General features: G+C 43.3%; 1 protein-coding gene across 1 annotated transcript in view; it reads right to left on the reverse strand.

Annotated features, from left to right (window-relative positions):
• The window catches only part of SMYD2 (SET and MYND domain containing 2), a 102,386-nt gene that overhangs the window by 55,205 nt on the left and 32,257 nt on the right, over nucleotides 1-14,924 (reverse strand). Inside the window, exons 3-5 of the mRNA XM_073628386.1 lie at nucleotides 8,212-8,322; nucleotides 5,338-5,398; nucleotides 3,596-3,720 (exon numbers count right to left, since the gene is read on the reverse strand). Of these exons, the coding sequence (XP_073484487.1) occupies nucleotides 3,596-3,720; nucleotides 5,338-5,398; nucleotides 8,212-8,322 (297 nt within the window). The remainder of the gene's footprint in view (nucleotides 1-3,595; nucleotides 3,721-5,337; nucleotides 5,399-8,211; nucleotides 8,323-14,924) is intronic.

Below are 14,924 nucleotides of genomic sequence, written 5' to 3' on the forward strand. Positions count from 1 at the left end.
AAATAAAAAATTGGGCTAACTTTACTGTTGTCTTATTTTTTAATTTAAAAAAGTGATTTTTTTTTTCCCAAAAAAAGTGTGCTTGTAAGACCGCTGCGCAAATACGGTGTGACAGAAAGTATTGCAACGACCATTTTATTCTCTAGGGTGTTAGAAAAAAAAAAAATAATGTGTGGGGGTTCTAATTTTTATTATTTTTTTTTTTTTTTAACTAGAAAAACTGTTTTTAAACACCAAATCTCAGAAAGAGGCTCGATCCTTAAGTGAAATATTTTTTTCCCATTCTGTATGGTATAGAAGGACTACCTAGTATAACAAAGCAAGTCACAATGACAGGTCCATTGGAATCCTCTGCTTCTCTGCAGAGTTAGGTTTTCAGGATCACCATTCCCCAAATTAGAACACAGTGCCTCTCGGTTTCTAAACAATAACAGCTGCCTAACTAATTGAAGAGTCCCCTGGTGACTTCTGTCCTCACATTAGCCAGAGTTATCTGACAGCTTTGGAAGTGGGAGATATAAGAACGTGTGATGGGGAGGGTGAAAAAGGGGTCACTTGCCATAACCAATTATACTAGATGTAAGAAAAGAGATTGAAAGAAAAAAGAAAAAAAAAAAAAAAAAAAAAAAAAAGGAAATACAATCATCTCAGCAATCTATTTCTATATAATAACTAGGAACTTATCTCTGCAGATTTAAAGTGATGTAAAGTGAATAAAATCAAACTTAAAGGACATTTTCAGTAAATGCGTTATATAGAGATTTATATATCTCACAGTAGCTAAGCAGTTAGCACTTGCAGCACTAGGGTCGTTTTCTTGAATCCCAACCACGACACTACCTGCCTGGCGTTTGCATGTTCTCCCTGGGCCTGTGTGGGTCACCCCTGGGTACTCCAGCGTCCTCCCACACTCCAAAAGACATGCTGGTGAATTGCCTCCTGTCTAAATTGGCCCAAATATGTGTATGTATGAATGAATATCAGTTAGGGACCTTAGATTGCAAGCTCCTCGAGGGAAGGGACCGATGTGAATGCACAATAAACATGTAAAGCTCTGCATAAATTGATGGCACTATACAAGTACCTGTGATAAATATCTCTTATCCCCTCAACTCAACAAGATGCTGCGGAGTGCTCAGTATTCTCCATATTCCACAATATGACACTCCAGCACACTGCAGGAGCATCTTCTTGTGATATTTCAGATAACATGGTCATCCCTCTGGCAAAATTTCAGTGCATTTCTTGAGATCTCACCAGGAAGATGGTGATGTTATCTTCCCCTAGAATCCACAGAAGAAAGCCGGGCAAAAGTGTTTTTTTTTTTACCCTATTTTTAAATAGGAGCTGTAAGGTGGGCTGTGTTGTGCATAACCCTGCAGCATATGACAGCGCATATCCATTTTCCCTTAAAGTGACACTAAAGTAATTTATTTTTTAAAATAACAAAACGTATCATAGTTACCTCCAGTGTGCAGCTCATTTTGCACAGAGTGGCCCCGAGCCTCGTCTTCTGGGGTCCCTCGGCGGCTGTCTCGGCTCCTCCCTGCTTCAAATAACCCCCTGGGAGAAGCGTTCTCTGGGGGATTACCTTGCGGGCGCGCTCCCGAGTCCAGCATTCGCCGTCCATAGAAGCCAAATGCAGGACTCGGACATGACCCCCCCGGCGGCCGCATCATTGGATTTGATTGGCAGCAGCAGCAGCCAATGGCTGCGCTGCCATCAATCTATCCAATCAACAGCCGAGAACCCTGGGCAGAGAGACGGCGCGTCCCCGTGGGACAAGTTCGTGGGTTCAGGTAAGTAAATCGGGGGGTTGGGGGGGGCGGTCACTGACAGGTGTTTTTTCACCTTAATGCATAGGATGCATTAAGGTGAAAAAACACTTAGCTTTACAACCCCTTTAAAAACTGGCTCTTACGTCTCTAGATCAGGGGTGCCCAACCTTTTGAGGAGCGAGGGACACTTTATAGATTTGGTAACCGGTCGCGGGCCACAATAAGTGTATAGGGGGGATGGCAGGTCTGTGTCCATTCTGCATATGTAGACCAGACACGGATGCAATCCGCTCTACCCTAAGGGCCATCTGATCTGCCCAGACAGAAGGGGAAAGATCCCCTTGTGTTTTTTTTTTTTTTTTAATAAGGAGACTGGATTGCAGATAGGCGGGTATAAATAGACACAAGTCCGTTTACATCTGCTGCTCTATAGAGGTGAATGGAGAGTCCGTTTGAGTCCACCTGAAAAACAGACAGGTGGACCCGATTGGACCGATCATGTGAAAGGGGCCTAAGGCTGCTTTCACACTGATGTACAGCGGTTTACCTGCTCCTCAACTGACCTCAATCTTCACTTCTTCCTCAGGATTCCTGCAGCTGGCTGGTAATGCCGGTGGGTACTGCTGACAGGTGCTGGTACTGCTGGTGGGTACTGGTACTACTGGCGGGTACTGGTACTGCTGGTGGGTACTGCTGACTGATACTGCTGGCTAGTACTGGTACGGCTGGCGGGTACTGGTGGTTTATACTGCTGGCTGGTACTGGTGGCGGGTACTTCTGGCTGGTACGGATGGTGGGTACTTGTACTGCTGACGGGTACTGGTACCGGTACTGCCAACTGATGACTGGTACTGGCAACTGATGACTGGTACTGGCAACTGATGACTGGTACTGGCAACTGATGACTGGTACTGATGACTGCTGGCGGTTTATACTGCTGGCTGGTACGGATGGTGGGTACTTGTACTGCTGGCGGGTACCGGCAACTGCTGGCTGGTACAGCTGGTTGGTACTGGTACTGTCCCAGATCGCGAGTTCCCATGTCCCAACCCGCCATCTCAGAGCAGAATTGTGAAAGAAGCATGCAGCTGCAGTAGAGAGCAGAGCCGATGCTTCCTGTCACAGGCAGAGTACATTTGGTATCACTGTGAAGGAGCCGGCGCTATACAGGAAGCATCGGCTCTGCTTCCTCTAGTGGCGGCTCCGTTCTTTGCACTAATGCTTGGAGATGGCGGGTCGGGGACCCACGATATGGGCTTGCCGACCCGACATCTCAGAGCAAGACATGGAGGGCCACATCGGAGGGCGCCACGGGCCCGGTTGGGCACCCCTGCTCTAGATGTTATGTATAGTGACCAGTCACTGCCTTAAAGACAATCCATGTACATTTGAAGATCTAACGTTTCCCCTTAGTATTGCTTGTATTTGTCAGACAAGATTGGCCCATGCAGAATTTGCCCCATTCCAGTTCTTTCTTGCCCGAGATGTTTAAAACAAACTGGCTGACCGTGCCAAATCATGTGGCTCATTTTCAAATAAACTCCATTTCCCTAAAAACCATATAGGTGAATAATAAGCTACTCTACAAAACAAAGAGAAGCAAGAATGCAAAAGGTCCATGTGATCTCTTGCTAATTAGCACTGGTCATTTGAAACAAAGGGATTTTTCCATGTTTTGATTCATATTTGAAAAAGGAAAGCAAGCAGTGGACTAGACTCTTGCAGAAGGCTTCTAATGTCTGCTCCCCTGGGTGTAATTACAAGTTCCAGGCCCGATCAACAAATGTGAGCTGCTCCATGAAAGGAGGGATCCTCACCTGTGCGAAGAGGAATTCTAGAGATGCATTGTCGGCATAGTGCAAATTCTTGGAGTAAAAGTGGTGTAAGGCTTCAATATCATTCTGTATGAGCTCTTTCTTCTCATTGTCCAGCTTGCTCAAGTCTGCGGAAACAAACAAAGCTACAGCTTTCTGCAAATACGTCACTGTATGGGTCCAGTCAAAGGGCTTAAGGCACAGTTAAAAATCTATTTTTCTGCAGTAAATGATCCTCCTAGTCATGTTGTGTTGTATGGTATAGAACAGGGATATGCAATTAGCGGACCTCCAGCCGTTGCAGCACTACAAGTTCCATGAGGCATAGCAAGACTCTGACACCCACAAGCATGACACCCAGAGTCAGAGGCATGATGGGACTTGTAGTTTTGCAACAGCTGGAGTTCCACGAATTGCATATCCCTGGTATAGAAGGACAAAACAGTTTACAATCCATGCAGTGTTGTAAATCCCATGTCACCATCCCACACCTGATCTACTTCAAAGCTGGTCATACATGTATCGAAGATTGACTGGTCCCTGCTGAACCGGCCGCATTATGATCCAAGTGTAGGCACTTAGTTGTTCACAAGTCAATCTATTGATCTAATTGTGTACAACCACCCTGTCAGGTTTTTCCCAAACAGTTCATGCCACCAGCTACACCCGGTTGCTCCCTGGTGGCAGAAACCAATAGTGCTGTGGGGGGGGGGGGGCAGATAGGGTTGATGGGAGAATCAAGCAAATTTCTTTCCTTCCACCCATAGCAGAAGAAAAGAAAACTGCGTAATCAATGGCCTGACTTAGGAATACAAATTAAGATCACCAAACTGGAAATGCTCATCCAGAGGTCTCTCCCTCCTCATAAAAGTGAACCCAAATACCTCCTTCTGATCAGCTTGTACCCTAGAATTGGGAAATCAGTAGAAAACAAGGATTTTGGGCAATAACAGAAGTCAGATCACCAACCCAAAAAGTATAAAAAAGACATAATGTCAGCCACACTGTTAGTGATTTTAGCAGGATCCATCATCAACGGCACTGTTAAGCATTGCAGGATTCCATTAAAGCAGCGATCTCCAGACTACGGCCCTTTGCATGCCTTTTTCCAGCCCTTTGGCACGGTTCCCCCCACTGATACAAGGCACCATTCCTTCCACTGACACCAACAGTGGGGTGTAATACCTCCAACTGACAGCAAATATAGGGCAATATTCCTCCCACACACTAAGGATGGAGCATTATGGGGAACTAGTCCTCTCACTGACACCAACAATAGTGCACTATTCCTCCTCCTACTGACCACAGGCATTATGTATTTTTTTTTTTTTTTTTTTTTTACTCCCACTTGTCACTTGGGCAGTTTCTATTCTCACTGGCCCCCTCTAAAGTCCGAAGGACAGTAAACTGGAACTTTGTAGACCCTGGTATTTTAAGGGATGAAACATGAAAGAAAAAAAAAAAAAAAAAAAAAAAGGAAGATTGTCTAGTTGAGCAGGGGATGGACACATTTTGATCCAACTATTGTTGTTCCCATTCCCACTTAATCAAAGTCAATTTAATAGTTTAAAATGTAACAAATTATATATATATATATATATATATATATATATATATATATATATATATATATATATATATATATATATATATATATATATATATATATATATATATATATATTTTTTTTTTTTGTTTTAAAGAACAAAAACTAGAAGTATCTACGTGAAAAACACAATGCTTACGAGATTCAAACTCCTTAACCGTCAAGAACCTCTCAGATGGTGTTCTTTCTTTGCAAGTTTTCTAGGGAAAAGAAAAAAACAAGAAAAAACAAAAATATCACTCCAAATGGCTGAATAAACACTGAACAGAGAGAAAAGGCAGAGATCACCAATTCTAATTACCATCTAGCTTAGTGGTTGTCCGTTTAAAGTTGCTGCTTTTTTTTTGCTTTTAAACCAACATTTCCATAAGGCTCTATCTTGAACATCCTCCATCTGCATGTAGCATCAGATCAGAAAAATAGCAGGGTTCATTTAAATATGTAATTTCCCTTTGTTTCTCTCGCATCCAAATAAGGCAGACATGCAAGTCGGACTTTGAGGTAAGTGGATCCGTTCGCTGTTGACAGAGTATAAAACGCATAGCTCAGCTGTTGGCCTGGGGCCACTACTTTGTAATCTTGGCCATTAAATATGGGTTTGCAGGTGGCCCAGCAGCTGAGGTTAAGAGGACTGTATTTTGCATACTAAGCTTTCATAGAGTATAGGGTGTTTATCTATTCCTACAAGCTAGCCATTATACATTCTTGCCAGTCAGTTTTCCGATGTTTAAAAGAACAGCATTTGTTTGTGCTCCGTTAGGCTTTTTCTCCTTTTATTATTTCCGAGAGAGCTCCAGGCAGACCAACTAAAGTCTTGCCACGGCCGTGTCTTTTGTTAAAAGATTTAAAAAAAAAAAAAAAAAAAAAAAAAAAAAATTATATCTTAAGGCTTCGAATGTCCAACAGTGCTTTAGAAATCAGATTCAAAATGTTAACTGTAATAGGCGTGCGATATATATCTATGGCAAAATGCTGTCTTTTATGCAACCTTGACAATGTGCTGGGTATCTGTTCAAAATCTGCAATATGGTTCTCCTGGAAGGTTAAGATATGCAGGAACATAAAGAGAGACTCTGTTACCAAAGTCCTCATAAAAAATTAAAAAAAAAAAAAAAAAAGAAGAAGAAGTTGTAAGGATGTCGTATTTTTCTAAATTTCGTTTTTTTATGATTCTATAAGAAGCAATGAGCTACACCCAGCTTGTCCATGTGTGTGCCTATTAGTGTTCTTTAAGCCTGGAGTGCATTTTCTCAGTCGCTTACTATTGGAGCTCCCTCTTTTACATCCAGCTAATCAAGCTCTGTGTAATGACTGTTTAAGGACTTTAATAAGTGGGTTTGGAGGACCCTGTGAGCTGGCTGGGAAAGGATTAAATATTCGAGTCCCTCCCTGGCACATGGTCTTTCCTTGGGCTTCTGCCTCCTGAATATATCCCTATGAGAACGGTCATTCTCCCAGACCTTTGAGCTTAGGGATTGGAGTGCTGCAGGAATCTCCCCTCCTGGGAGGAAACACTGAAAATGTCGGCTGCAAGTGACTTTCTGTTCCAGCCTAGCCTAGCAAGCTTCAACGGTCCTCAATCTTCATGCCCTGCCTTGGGTCATAAAGATTGAGATAACACTTGGACCTCAATTGCCAAGGAGCCGTGTTCTAAGTTTAGTGTCCAGCCAACACAGCTCTATGAGAGCTTAGAAGATGTGGCAGAAGCCATTGGCTCCCACTGCTGTCAATCAAATCCAGTGACACAGGAGCCGGGCCATGTCCAGCTGTGTCAATGGACGCAGCAGCGGGACTCGTGAGCGCGCCTGCACGGGTGCCCCTCATGGAAAGCGGCATGCCATGGGGGGACCCAATGGAGGAGGAGCACCATCGAGGCACCCCAGAAAAGAAGGATCAGGGCTGCTCTGTGCAAAACCCTTGCACAGAGGAGGCAAGTATAATATGCTTGAGATATTTATAGATAGAGAGATAGATAGAGAGATAGATAGAGATTTTAGGATGAATAACAAAATAAAAAATAGCAGCTTATGAATTTTTCACAGCATGTTTTCTTTAACAAGAAAGAAAATAAAATTAAAATAAAAACTTAGACAACATTTATATCTTCATGATAATACTGCAGTATGAGAAAAGTAAATCCCAGCAATTGTGAGAATGATTTGTCAAAATAATTGTAAGCAAATTTACAATGTATCAGACTATGGGCCTGTGTTGACGGCTTCTGAATGCATCAAAACTGCTTCTATCCACATACAAGTTGATGGAACTTTTAAAATGTACTGATGAAGGTTGATGCGTCTCAGAAGCTTCTGAAACTGATCTCAAATGCAAGTTGAATGCACCTGAAAGAACACTGCATTTGCCTAACAGCATAAGCCCAAAAGGATCGTCAACATTGGGCTTAGACCTCTTTTTACACTGAAGGAGCTATTCAGGCGTTTTAGCACTAAAAAGAGCGCCTGAAAAGTGCCTCTCAAGCCTCCCCAGTGTGAAAGCCCTTAGTGCTTTCACACTGGGGCGGTGCGCTTGCAGGACGAAAATCGGCATCTTTGGAGCGGTGCGGGAGTGGTGTATACACCACTCCTAAACCGCCACTGAAATCAATGGGCAGCGCTTCAGCAGCGGCGCATTTAACCCCTTGCTACCCCCTTCTTTGGGGTTAAAAGCGCCCCGCTCTGGCACAGCGCCGGTAACGCACCGCTAAAACTAGCGTTGCTTTACCGCTAATGCTTGGGCAGTCTGTGTGTGAAAGTAGCCTTACTGATCATGTCCATACTCCAATGAAGGTAAAATTCTGGGTGCCCTTAGAGTATACACCCATATACAATAACACACCGACACTCATTTGCCTCACTATGGAGCCTTGTAAATTTTTTTAAAGACATTTTTCATACTTCAGTAAAAACAACAAAACAAAAATCCTGATAATAGATATATGCCATTCATTAAAGGAAAAGCAGGAAAAGAGTCACATAGCAGAGATGTATCATTTTGGTTTCCTCCCCGGCCTCACCTGTTTGGCTATTATCCTTGCGGTCAGTCTTACAGTTTCCGAAGGATTCCATTGCTCTCCGTAGGCACACATGGAGGAACACTCTAGTTTGTGCATGGGCCAGTCTCCTTTCTGTATGGTCAGAAAAACAGCAGGGCCATTAAAATGAGGATACAACTGTCTTCTCTGCACACAAAGGTCGAGTGAAATATGTTTCCTTTCTACATAGGGGGAAGACACAAAAGGATCCCGAGAGAGGAAAATTGCTGCAAATCCAAGAATGAAGCTCTCCATTCAGCTGGACAAATTAAAAAAAAAAAAAAAAAAAAAAAAAAAGGCACACATCTGAATTCATTGGATTATATAAAATTTTCTTTTGTTATACTTAAATAAAATCATCAGAGCAGAATTCAAGCACTCATTTCATACACAGAATGACTGTGCAACAATAGATACAGGTAATGCACACATGTAACCACAACAAGTTTATTTAAAAGGATATGTTCACCTTCAGGAACCCATTTTTAAGGTCAAACATGTTCCCGACCCCCTGTGACAGCGAGCGGGGGGGGGGGGGGATCTTCTCCCCATATCTGCTGTCACTATTTGAAAAGAGCACAACAGTGCGGAGCTCCTCCCACAAGGCCGTGTCATTGATTCATTCACAGAATTCTGTGAACGAACGAACTACAAGTACCGACGGCCTTTGCGGCTGTTGGCTTGTAGTTCTCAATAAACTACCTGGGCGCTGTTGAGAGCTCTAGTAGTTCATCGATTCTTCCTGGCAGTGTGAAACTGCAACCACGTTAAAAGATAGGGGAACAAATGTAGAGCTGCAACATGGCTTCTTACTCTGCATACAAAGCATTATTACTTCACTTAGTACTTCTTTTCGCCACAAGATGTTCCATTTTCTAGGCTGAACAATGGTCGTCATTCAATCCAGAAGGCTAAAAACATGCTATAAATGTAGGGTGTCACGGCCCTGCCCCCGATGGGTTGTCAGCACAGCACCCTTTAAATGATAGCGTATTAATGCAGATCGCAGCACTGAGGTCATGTCAGCACTGCTCTTTGCATCTACGAGGATGGACGAGGGCATCGACCACGGGAATGTGGAGTTGAGCTTTAACTGTCTATAGCAGCCTTTTACAACAATTTTAATATTTAAATTTTATTTATTTCAAGTACTTATATATCGCCGTCAATTTACGCAGCAATTTACATATACCACTGTACATTTACATCAGTCCCTGCCTTCAAGGAGCTTACAATCTAAGGTCCCCAACTCACATTCATACACACACACACACACACACACACACACACATTAGGACCAATTTAGACAGGATCCAATTAAGCTACCAGCATGTCTTTGGAGTGCGGGAGGAAACCGGAGTACCCGGAGGAAACCCACGCAGGCACAGGGAGAACATGCAAACTTCAGGCAGGTAGTGTCGTGGTTGGGATTCGAACCAGCGACTCTTTTGCTGCCAGGCAAAAAAAGTGCTAACCATGTACTACTTTATTACAGATGATTCTGTGAATTGACAGGTTTTCTGAGCAGTCTGTTATTTCCATCTTGAGTGTGCCCATTTCCTCCGAGCCCACTTGGTTGTTTTTGAGGCTGCAGCATTTCTCAAATAGTTTTTAAATTGGAAGCAAAAAAAGTTTGGCTAAATCCTCATGCAATGTGCAGGGTTAGTGTTTAATTATTATTTTTGAATACAAACCAAGCAACTTATGAAACCATTTGTTAATGTAATGTCATGATTATGTATTTTTACATTCACGTTTTCTTAAATTGTAGATGTATTATCGTCTTGATGTAACCACCCACCCCTGAAGAAGAGAACTATTACGATTTGAAACGCGTTGGGTTATCTCTGTCGTCATAATTGTTTCAATAGTGTGTTGGATATTGCACATTGTATTTCCATGTTTTGTATATTTGTGACATTTGTAACTTTAATAAAAATGTAATATTTTGATAGTAACTACTGCCCGACTGTAGTGAAGCAGTGCCCCGTTTAAAGTCCCACTTAGAGGAAACCAACTTTTTAGTGATCTATTCTGTAATTTAGGGATGTGGGTCAGCCGACTTCATTTGCTAAACGGAAACACCATCCATTATATCACTTTAATACAGATGAACCCTTGAAACAATGTTCCAGCCTCAAGGAACCCCTGTTAAAAATAACCACTTCTACAGCTCATTGTATATTAAAGTGATGGTCGAGGAGAAGAATGCACCATTTGTGGTCAGTGGGAATAATTCCCCTTTTACAGATACAGTAGCTAAAAAGATAATAATTGGTTTCAGCTGCAACTTATCTGGGAGGCAGAAATTGCCCCTTGCTAACAGAACCCCCACCAACCTCTAAGGCAGGTCTACAGTGTTGTACAATTACCAATGGAGTATTGATGTGAACTCAACATTACATGAGGATAATTTAGGAAATCTGGAGCAGCCAGAATCAGCTGCTCATGGCAACCAATCAGCTTCTAGCTTTCATTTTCAAAGCTAAAGTTAGAATCTGTGCATAATAACCAATAAGCTTCTGTCTGCTCCAGTTTTATTAATATTCTCCCACATGTGTTTACTTTGTCTATTTTGCAAAATGCAGAGCCTGGTCACATCTTATTGTGCTTGGTGGATACTTCCAAGAGCTTCAAGCAAAATTGCCTATTCTGGCACTTCTCTCCTACATGTAAAAAAAAAAATCATAATTTTTTTGCTAGAAAGTTACTCAGAACCCCCACACATTATATATGTTTTAAAGCAGACACCCTAGGGAATAAAATGGCGGTCATTGCAACTTTTTATCTCACACAGTATTTGCGCAATCATTTTTAAAATGCCTTTTTTTGAAAAAAAAAAACGGTTTCACGAATTAAAAAAAATAACAAAAAAAACAGTAAAGTTAGCCCAATTTTTTTTGTATAATGTGAAAGATGATCCTCCCTAATGTTGTAAAGTGCTGCGTAAACTGTTGGCGCTATATAAATTCTGTATAATAATAATATTATTATTATTAATAGTGACGCCGAGTAAATAGATACCAAACATATCACGCTTTAAAATTGTGCACACTCATGGAATGGCGCCAAACCTCGGTACTTAATCTCCATAGGCGAAGCTTTGAAAATTTGTACAGGTTACCAGTTTAGAGACAGATCTAAGGCTAGAATTGTTGCACATGCTCTAACACACGCGGAGATACCTCACATGTGTGGTTTGAACGGCGTTTACATATGTGGGCGGGACTTGCATGTGCGTTCGCTTCTGAGTGCAAGCTACCGGGGACAGGGGCGTTTTCAATTTTTATTTTACTTAATTTTATTTTTACACTTTTTTTTACCACTTTTATTCCTATTACAAGAAATGTAAACATCACTTGTAATAGGAATCTATTGTGACAGGTCCCCTTTATGGAGAGATGCGGGGTCAATAAGACCCCACATACTATTTTCTCCATTAGCTCATCCCCCACAGCTATTACCCTTTTGTATCACTTGACCCTCCCTCCTAGATTGTAAGCTCTAATGAGCAGGGCCCTCTGACTCCTCCTGTATTGAATTGTATTGTACTTGTACTGTCTGCCCTAATGTTGTAAAGCGCTGCGTAAACTGTCGGCGCTATATAAATCCTGTATAATAATAATAATAATAATAATAATAATAATAATAATAATAATAATAATCTTTCCTCCAGGCTGGAAAGCATGAGATCGCCTCCTGTCGACAGCCGCGATCGCGGCTTTGTTTACATCCGGGAACCCGGGCATGACGTCGGGCCTCCGACGGTCATAGAGATGACTGGTGACCATCTGGTCACCGGAAATCTCTATCGTCGTCATCCGACGCCGGCCGATTTTTTTTCTCTGGGCCCCCGATGGCACGGGAGAGCACCGGATGGCGGCGGGAAAGGGACGTCCGCTCCCATCACCTATAAGAACGATCAAGCGGTGACTGCCACTATGATCATTCTTATGGTGCACAGAATCGCCGGCTGGAAAGAATTATATCTGAATGATGCCTGTAGCTACAGGCATCATTCAGATATCCCCTCACAAATTCAAGGACGTCATTTCACTATGGCCCGGTAGGACGTCATTTCACTATGGCCCGGTAGGACGTCATTTCACTATGGCCACACGCACGAAGCCTGAACAAGAACCCATGTTTTGGTCTTGCATATTAAATACAGGAAAAATAGGATTTTTTATTACAGCTTACCTGTAAAATCCTTTTCTTTCAACGGACATCACGGGACACAGAGCCACAGTAATTACTGATGGTTCTTGGGTTATAGGGTATCACTAGGTATTGGACACTGGTCACACCCTAATCAGGAAGTTCAACCCCCTATATAACCCCTCCCCTTCCAGGGATACCTCAGTTTTGTAGCAAAGCAGTATAGGTGTATTAGAAGAGGGGCGGGACCTCTGTGTCCCGTGATGTCCGTCGAAAGAAAAGGATTTTACAGGTAAGCTGTAATAAAAAATCCTATTTTCTTTTCTCGGACATCACGGGACACAGAGCCACAGTAATTACTGATGGGATGTCCCAAAGCAATGCCAACTGAGGGGGGGTAATCACAACCAAGTAGGGTGCCATCAGACCTGAGGACCTTGTACCGCTGTCTGCAGCACACTACACCCAAAGGCGATATCCTCATGCCTTCTCACATCCACCTGATAGAATCTGGTGAATGTATGAACTGAAGACTAGGTTGCGGCCTTGCAGATCTGAGCCATAGAGGCCCGGTGATGCACTGCCCAAGAAGCACCAATAGCCCTTGTGGAATGTGCCTTGATCTGAAACGGGGGAACCTTCCGTTTAAAACCGTAAGCTTGAATAATCAACTGTCGAATCCATTTAGAAATGGTCGCTTTTGACGCTGCCTGTCCTCTATTGGGACCCTCCGGCAGCACGAACAAGACATCCGTCTTGCGAATCTGAGCAGTTGCCTCCAGATAGGTCTTGACTGCTCTTACTACATCCAAAGAATGTAATGACCTTTCTTCCGAACAAGGTTCTGGAAAAAAGGAAGGTAGCACAATGTCTTGGTTTAGATGAAAATCTGAAACCACCTTCGGTAAAAAACTAGGATGAGGGCGCAGTACCACTCTATCCTTGTGTATAATCAAGTAAGGCTCTTTACAGGAAAGAGCTGCTATCTCTGATACTCTTCTAGCAGAGGAGATAGCTACCAGAAATATTAGTTTCCTCGTCAGCAAGACCAAAGGAATCTGACGTATTGGTTCAAAAGGCTGTTTTTGTAACACCGATAGAACCAAGTTCAAGTCCCAGGGGTTTAGGGGCGCCCTAACCGGAGGATTAAGACGCATCACCCCCTGCATAAAGTTTCGGATCAGAGAATGCGAAGCAAGCGGCCGTTGAAACAACACTGATAAGGCCGAGACCTGGCCCTTGATGGTACTCAAGGCCAGCTTCATCTCTAATCCTAATTGTAGAAAATCCAGAATTCTACCTATGACATATTTCCTGGGATGCCAACCCCTGGATTCACACCAGGATACATAAGCTTTCCAGACTCTATGATAAATCATTCTGGAAGCTGGCTTCCTTGCATTGATCAAGGTAGATCTGACAGGACCTGAAAGCCCACGATCTTTCAGAACGTGGGATTCAATAGCCCACCCGTCAAATCTAGCATTTGTAAGGCAGGCTGGAACACCGGACCTCGAGCTAACAGGTCTGGGTGTATCGGTAGGGTCCACCGGGAACCCACCATCATCCCTGCTATTTCTGCCTATCAGGTTCTTCTGGGCCAAACGGGGTCACCAGAAGCGCCGACTTCCCTTCTTGCCTGAGTCTGCGAAGGAGCCGTGGCAGTAGCAGAATGGGAGGGAATGCATAAATCGGTGAGAGCCGATGCCACGGAATCGCCAACGAATCACCAACGCATCCGTCCTGCCTGCAAGAGGATCCCAGGCAACCGGTAGGAAGGATCTCCCCTTCTGTAGGTTTTCGGGTATGAGCCATCAACTGAGGCTCTGACGCATCGCATGCGACAGGTGCATTGGAAAGTCTAATGCCTGCACCTTCCTGTTCCAGGTCAACAGAATACTGTGTTGCAACAGTTCTGCTTGGAACTGCGCATAGGGAACTGCTTCGAATGAAGCCACCATCTTCCCCTGCAGCCTCATACAAAGGCGGACAGAAAGACCCTTCTTGGCCCTGACTGTCAGAATCAGCTCCCTTAGAGCAATGATCTTTGCCTGCAGACACTTCAGTTAAGCAGGAAAAATGGGCACATGTAGGCCTGCATCTCTGATGCTTATAGACGTCAGAAATTCTCCTCCCTGCAGGATGGAGATTACTGTCCGAATTGATTCCAAACGGAAGGACTGCATCCTTGGGAATCGTTTCAGATCTCTCAAATCCAAAATGGGTCTGCCGTCCCCATTTGGTTTTCGGACCATAGAAAGATTGGAACAGAGTCTCAATCCTTGATCCTTTGTGGGAACCCCCACAATGACCTCTTGCGACAAGGATCTTTGAGCATCTGAGCGTTGTCTACAGGACAAGTCAGATTACTATTTACAGAGGAAATGGCTGCATCAATAGCCAGTATTCCCCACCTCTTAATAAACTTTTCTTCCATAGGATAAAGTGTAGAAAACTTTTTCGGCGGAAGAAATCGCTTATCTGGGTGATCCCACTCAGAATAAAGCAGCTTTTCAAGTAAATTATGAACAGGAAAA

This window comes from Aquarana catesbeiana, linkage group LG04 (assembly GCF_042186555.1).
Source record: "Aquarana catesbeiana isolate 2022-GZ linkage group LG04, ASM4218655v1, whole genome shotgun sequence".
NCBI classification, from domain to species: domain Eukaryota; kingdom Metazoa; phylum Chordata; class Amphibia; order Anura; family Ranidae; genus Aquarana; species Aquarana catesbeiana.